General features: G+C 39.9%; 1 protein-coding gene across 1 annotated transcript; it reads right to left on the bottom strand.

Annotated features, from left to right (window-relative positions):
• Positions 1–2,594: 2,594 nt before the first annotated feature.
• On the bottom strand, positions 2,595–6,479 carry LOC148035546 (vacuolar-sorting receptor 1-like). Its single transcript, XM_087677501.1, has 12 exons — positions 6,078–6,479; positions 5,256–5,948; positions 5,078–5,166; positions 4,938–5,007; positions 4,674–4,757; positions 4,513–4,589; positions 4,342–4,423; positions 4,056–4,138; positions 3,899–3,962; positions 3,405–3,533; positions 3,207–3,316; positions 2,595–3,115 (listed from the first exon to the last, which is right to left on the bottom strand). The coding sequence occupies exons 1-12, from the start codon at positions 6,403–6,405 to the stop codon at positions 3,020–3,022; spliced, it is 1,905 nt and encodes a 634-aa protein (XP_087533627.1). The 5' UTR covers positions 6,406–6,479; the 3' UTR covers positions 2,595–3,019.
• Between the last annotated feature and the right edge of the window lie 778 nt (positions 6,480–7,257).

Raw genomic sequence — 7,257 nt, 5'->3', positions numbered from 1 at the left:
AAGTTGGAAGAGTAGTAAAATATATTCACAGGATTATTACAATGGTCAGGAAAAATTAAAATAAATTTGATTATGTGGAATAAAACAAGTTTGGGCACATGTATATTACAACAACATAGCACAACACACATTATTACCCATGCATGTTAAAGTTAATTGAAGAGTCATTTTGATTTGCTTGGATGCTTGTAAAGTAAGGTCTAGGTAGTGTCATATCAACCTTTTTCCTTAGTGTTTCTTGTAATAGGTAGAGATGATCAGGATGTACTAAGCACATGAGCACCACCAAGGGATACAAGCAAAGCCAAAGAACAATGATCCAGGCATTAAAGCAGCACAAGTTTTCAATTGTAATGCTTTATTAGCATTGCTCCCATAAGGGCATATGCTTAAGATAAGGCTAGAGGATCCTAGCACTGTTGTAGAAAAGTTACATCCAAGAAAATAATAGGTGTCATTGTCCTTTTAAGGGTTGAGGCAAGTATGAGAAAGTTTAGAACACATGCCCTTCCTTTGGAGCAAGAGAGGGTAATAAGTATATTTATAAGGTTTTTAGGTTATGCCCAATAAATAATGAAGAAACAAAACTGTAAAGGATCCTTGGAATGTATTTTCTTCCATTGATGGTTCTTCGACTCTCTCTCTCTCTCTCTCTCTCTCTCTCTCTCTCTCTCATATTTACCAATCCTTAACCCTACCATACAACACAAACCAAATGACAATCCACACATGCATTAAAGGTTCATTTTCATAGCAATTCCAATAATAATATAGAGCAATTATGGCTTGACTTACCATGTGACATTGTATTTGCATGGTATCACACTGAGACTAGTGACATAAGGAAATGTATGTGTATATGTATTACCATATAAAAGCAAAGCAATCTTGTAGTGGAATTTCTTTCCTTGACAATCTTCTCAAAATTATAAGTCTCTAACAATCTTTCCACATTTACCAATCCTTGACCCTACCATTCCACACAAGCCAAACAACAATGCTCACATGCAAAAAATGTACACTTGCTTTTCATCTTCATAACAATTCCAATAATGATAAGGTACAAGAGTAGCTTAACTTTCCTTGTGACACTTTATTGACATGGTATCATACTAGGATTGGTGACGTAGGAAAGGACAAATGCTTGAAATGGATTTTCTTCAATTGACAATCTTCTCAAAATTCTCTCTAACAATCTCTCTCCTCATGTACCAATCCTTGATTTTACTATAATACATGCCAAACAAGCCAAACAACAATGGTCACATGCACTAAATGTACACTTGCTTTCATTTTCATAACAATTCCACTTATTGTAAGGTACAATAGTAGCTCCAATAATTGTAAGGTACGATAATAGCTCGACCTTCCATGTGACTTTATTCACATGGTATCACACTAAGATTAGTGACTTAAGGTCTTAAACTTTCATCAATATTAAATATAAAATTAATGCGCATATTTTATCATGTCACATAGCAACATTAATGTTCACACTAGTATTATCTTTGATGTTTTGGCATCAATCATGAATACAATAGACCTTACATGTATCCTAAATCACAAGTGACTAGGTGTGTCCTTAGAAAACATCATATTCTAATCACTTCTTGTGACTAGGTGGTGCTTGTGCACATCTAATATATACAACACAAGTTGCTAAATTTATTCTAAGCATAGGTACTAGATTTGGGGGTCCTTATAATGCATATTCTAATTGTAACTCATGGCTAGGTCGTGTTTGTACACATTTCATTATATACAAAGCAAGAGTTGCTAAGGTGTTCAATGCATGGGCATTGATTGCATTATATGTACATTAGGTAATGTACACCTCAAAGATTGTCTAAACACCTCGCATGTATAATATTGGAAAAATTGGAGATACATGCAACACTCTTAAAGTATATATAAATTGTACAACATTGAGGTGTGTTGTTTCCTTCTCATTACTAAGCAAAATTTGTGGCACATTCCCAATTCAAGCTAAATAACATGTAGCAATTAAACAAGTGCCACATATCAATTCAAGCTAATTGATATGTGGCGCTTTTGCCTAATTGCCCTATTTGTGATCAAGGTCTCTCTTCACAATATCTCAAGGGCCTAAAAGAGTAGCTCATGGTAAAAGTCCAATAGTTGTATTTTGTAACACTTCACAAACATGAGTCTAACACATAGCTAGAATGGCAAGGTATTAAATCTAGAACTTAGAATTGTGAATAACACTCACGGATCTCGGGGGTGAAAACTAGCCAAAGTGAACATCGAAATCTTCAACAAAATAGCGTATCAAAAGCAAACCTACCATCTCAAATTCCCAACTTTACAGGGAAGAAGTATCACAAGCAAGCAATTGAAAGAGCGCAGAAAGAAACATCCATAGGGCCCAAACTCCACACATTTGCATAAGCCATTGTTTGCCCTCCTTAATTAAATAATTAAATCCCCCTTCATGGCCCTTATGACAAAAAAATGATGTTAAGTTTTGCCCAGAAACTCATCCTTAAACCCTCCACGTGTAAGCCCTCTTCATTCTTTTCTTGGCTTAGAGGTAGTGTTATGTTAATATGACATTTACATGCACAGACACGCACACAAATATGATCATGTAGAATTATAAGGTTGCAAATAAGGACAGACTTGGAACTCGTGAGCTCAATTTCACTTGTACAAATTAACCCCTTTGTATAAGTACATTGATCCATTTTGATCAAACAAAGCACTACCTTTGGTCGATCTGGCCAACTGATAAATCAAAGCTACAAAATCTCTAGAAGCTTCAGCTTTCACAAGTAGCGCCTAGAGACCATCAAAGAAGGCCTTGTTAAAGCACCATATGCAGTCAAGTCAATAAGACTTTTGCCCTTGACACCCTTCAATATAACCCATGGCCTGATTTCTTCAGTTTTGACCTCCAGTTTTCGCTTGAAAATATATCAGCCCCTGTTAAGGTTCCCTGATCTCGCAATGAAAGCCTAAAAGCTTCAGGACTAGAGCTTAGAATTAGAAGGTTGACTCAAGCTTCTCCCTGAAGATGATGTTGAACTTCATTCTGACTGTCCAAGGGCATGTACTGCGCCATTATAGCCCTGATTTCCGAGTCCATGTACGACTGGCACAGACATATCATAGGGTGAGAAGGCTTTGACACAGCCAGAAAGAAGCAGAAAGTGCTCACAAGAAGAAGAGAAAAGCTGGCTTACCCGTAGACGATATTTGTACACGACATAGGCTCCAATGCCAGCAGCAGCTAATGCAACCAGGATAACCATAACAACGACATACCCAGCCTTGGATGCTGCAGCTTTCTTACCTGCTCGTAGGAAAAAACACACCATCAGCATATCCCAGTGAAACTGCACATAGTATACAAAAAGCTTGGGATTCAGAAGAAATCTCACTGATGCAAGTATCATGCTCTCTAATGTACAACAGATCTCCTTGACACTTGCAGTCATAGCTACCCCATGTGTCTGAGCAGCTACACTCAGGGCACTTGCAAACATGTCCTTGTTTACATTCATCGATATCTGGTACAAATAATATGGCATATATAAGTCAGTCACCACCCATAATCCACGCCTGTCACAGAACCATTGCAGATATTAAAAAATTCAAAACCACATCTAGTACACATAGTATGGCATATAAGTTGGTCACCACCCATGATTTAAGCCGGTAACAGATCCACTGTAACTATTTCAAAATTCAAATCCATCACCCGCACACCCTAAACTGAGCTTCAACACCAATGGAAAGGTGCAAAGAAGACAGAAAACCAAAGCATTCAAGCAAAGCCAAACTGCCTATAGACTAGGATAGGCTGACAGGCATTCAAATCGCATACACAAAATGTATAGAACAGCAGAGCATTAGGTTGTGAATGGCACATTACCAGTACAACTATGCACACCATCACCCTCGAATCCTGCTGGACATTTACATTTCGTTTCTGTGTCCTGTCAAATGTATGGTAGAAACACAGAATTAAATAAATGATAACATCCAGGTCAAAGTTCAATTACTATTGATGGAAAAAATCAAAATCTTACTGAGCAAGCTGTATATGTCTTTCCATCACGTGTCTCTTGCCAGCACCCCCCATTTTGGATCTTGCAACGTCCCTGTCCAGTTGCTAAAAGGAAAAGCAAGGGTTTTAGTGGAAATAGTATGTATAGAGGTGTAAACCTGGTACCTATAGACACTGAAAGACACTCCCATACTACAGAAACTGACCTTTGTTGACACTAAAGCTCACCTCTCACACCAGATTAACACAAATGCATGAATAACCAAACTATTTCAAAAGCAAAGGCCAGTCCCGCTGCCTCAGGTTACCTTTGCAAGAAGTGTAGCCATCACCTTGAAACTGGACACCTTCAACCAAAGGACATTCACAGACTCTACCTCGAAAAGTGTCCTGCGATGAAAGAACCATGTAGAGTCTGATTTCTGGTGAAACTATGATCATTACCAATGAAATATAATGGAAAGGACAAATCAGCTTACTTTGCAAGCAGTGATGTTAGCAGCTTTATCCTGCCAGCACCCACCATTATTTGTCAAGCACTCATTTGTCTCCATGTCTGCATTAAAGGGAGGAAAAAGAATTAACTCACTGAGAATTCAATTGAACAACAGAAAACACGCTCCAATGTGCTCCTCCATACCCGCACTTAAGCAAACCGGCGGCTCAGTGGTTTCTTGAAATCCTGAACATATTGCCTTCAAAACAGCACCTTTATCAAGCTTTCCTGTAGTATCAACGAACACATGAGAGAAGATGACACATAAAAATCTACCCTATCTCGTCTTCAACTCATAAGAACTAGAATCATGCCAAAACTGATACTTTTAGAATATATGTGATGCCAAGACATCAAATATAAAAGTACCGTAAAACACTTAACATTATGCTTTCCATGTAAACACACCTCTATATTGCCTGTTGTTTACAATGACAGTTGGCAAAATTGTTACATCACCACGTGTACCTTTACCAACCTGCAAAACAAATGCTTAGACAGTGCTTCAACTATTAACCTTGAATATGCCTCACACAATCAAAACCTACTTGAGCATCTTGTTCTGCCTTCAGCACGGGATTGTCGGCATCAGCATCTCGGTTTCCCATGCAATCTTTGACCTTTTTAAGGTCCAAACCTGAGAACTCACACAACATAAAGTCATAAATCTTGGCTTCGAATCAAAGTTCTAGTTAATAGAGATCACAAAAAGTTACAACAACACACCTAAAGACTTGATAATGTCTTCTGCGCATTGCTCGTTGTATTTCTTCTCCTTCATCGGGCATCTGATATGGAAATCAGTGACATAGTCCCACCAAACCCATGATCGTTGAGACTCATTGGCAACCCTATGTACACACAGCTGTCTCAAGTTTTCCAACACCACATCCTTGCCATCGTACCCCTTATTGAAATCCTGATCAGGATCTGGAGCACAGTACCTCCCATGATTGATACACTGCGATTTGCATTGCTGTGTACTTATGAATGCCTGTGGACAGTACCATGTGATATAATGAGGAGTAAACATGGTATAGCCTCCCTTTTCAAGGATCTGTGCAGCCCCTTTGAAGTTTTTCACAAAGTCTGTCTGTGCATCACACTTGGCCCCGCATTCATCATTGCTGTTGGCCCAAATTTCATATTCAACCCTTGCATCAGGATGTGGGAGTGCCTCACGCCAGTCCAAATTGATGTTGACCATTTCATTGCTATCAATTGCTTTCTTCAGGCGGTCACCAAACTCCTTTTCAATCAGGGCAGACGGGATAGTGATGTTGTCCAGGTACTTAGCAGCCGCTTCATCCTCGCCCGGGGAATCCATGGTGATGAGAGGTTCAATTCGGTCGTCCACGACCAGGACAGCAGCAGCACCAGATTTTTGAGCATTCCATACTTTCAAAGCAAAGTAGCATTCTGCAATGAAAACCAACATCAGGCCGCAAAAGCAACAAGACAATCAGGAAATTGTTTAGAGAATTTCTCCGATGGAGGTGAACTTTAAACAAACATACTCGAAACAGATGGGAGAAAGAGAGCACATACCGCCGCGGACAACCATGACAAAGATGGGCATGCCGCCGGGGCGCGATCTGAAGAGGTCAGAGCCACCGAAGTCCTTGCAGCCATTGGAGTTCTCCTTGGGGGAGACGACGGTGCCAGCAAGGGTTCCACCGTACTGAGGGACGCCAAAGTTGCCGATGGCACTGTCGTAGGTGCCTTTGAGGGACTTAGGGGAGCTGACGGAGAGGCTGTTCTTCTCGACGACGAAGCGAGCGGAGGCGGGTCCGGGGAGGAGGAGGAGGAGGAAAAGGGCGGCTAGGGTGAGGAAATGCCAGGATTGCAGCAGCGGAGGAGCGGACGCCATAGACATACTGTGTCTGCGTGTGCGTGTCTCTCCTCTCTCTTTGTCCCTGGTGTGATACGCAGAAAGTAGTCCCGTGATGTCTTAGATTGGCCTAATTCTTATAGTATCTTTTTGGGGGTAGAATCTCAGTTCCCTTCCTTTTATTTGACTTCCTCCTTTCTTTAACCAAAAAGGCCCCCCACCAAACGAGCACAAACACACCATAAAATAGATCGCATTTTTTAAAACTTCAAAAAAAAAGGTCGTTTAAAACTTTAATACCGACCACCTCAAATCTCAAATTCATTCTCTAGGTATTACATAATTGACCATTTTCTTATATCCAGCTTTGATCACCATAATTTAAAACAATCCAATGCATCTTAACTCTCAAGCAAAAATTTCCCGCTACTTTCTTTTTTGGTGGGATTCTCACAAATTGGAAGCGTGAAGACAATTTTCTTTCGTGATATTGTAGAGCGTCAACTTTGCAAAGAAGCTTTTAGCAGTTGACTACGGCTTTTCAAAACTTGAAATTTAAAAGGCATAGTTACACTCGTGTTCATCATTGTCCAAGGACAATGATTCAATAGAGACTGTCACAGTGTCATGGTTTTTTCCTATGGTTGGATCATCGCAATCATTGTAAGAAACCGTGTCAACAAGGTTTGCATGCTCTATTTCTTGTTGTTTCCCCTGTTACAGTGTCATGGGTTTTTCCTATAGTTGGATCATTGCAATCATTGTAAGAAACCATGTCAACAAGGTCTGCATGCTCTATTTCTTGTTGCTTCCCCTTTTACTTGTAGCATTGGGCATAAAGTGCACTTCTATCTATATCTTTACCTCATTGTTCCTCGTCCTAAGGATGGCGAATGT

This window comes from Lygodium microphyllum, chromosome 5 (genome assembly GCF_053477565.2).
Source record: "Lygodium microphyllum isolate KBCC chromosome 5, Lygodium_microphyllum_v1.1.10, whole genome shotgun sequence".
Classification (NCBI taxonomy): domain Eukaryota; kingdom Viridiplantae; phylum Streptophyta; class Polypodiopsida; order Schizaeales; family Lygodiaceae; genus Lygodium; species Lygodium microphyllum.
Note: the sequence above shows the minus strand (reverse complement) of the source record. Positions and strands in the feature narration are given on the sequence as shown.

Bases quoted from the DNA above. Each gene is read 5' to 3' on its own strand.
- LOC148035546 (XM_087677501.1), bottom strand. From the start codon at position 6,405: ATGTCTATGGCGTCCGCTCCTCCGCTGCTGCAATCCTGGCATTTCCTC. The intron at 4,139-4,341 runs GTAACCTGAGGC...TTTTCCTTTTAG, and splicing joins TGGCTACACTTCTTGCAAAG to CAACTGGACAGGGACGTTGC. The intron at 3,534-3,898 runs GTAATGTGCCAT...TATTTGTACCAG, and splicing joins TGGTGTGCATAGTTGTACTG to ATATCGATGAATGTAAACAA.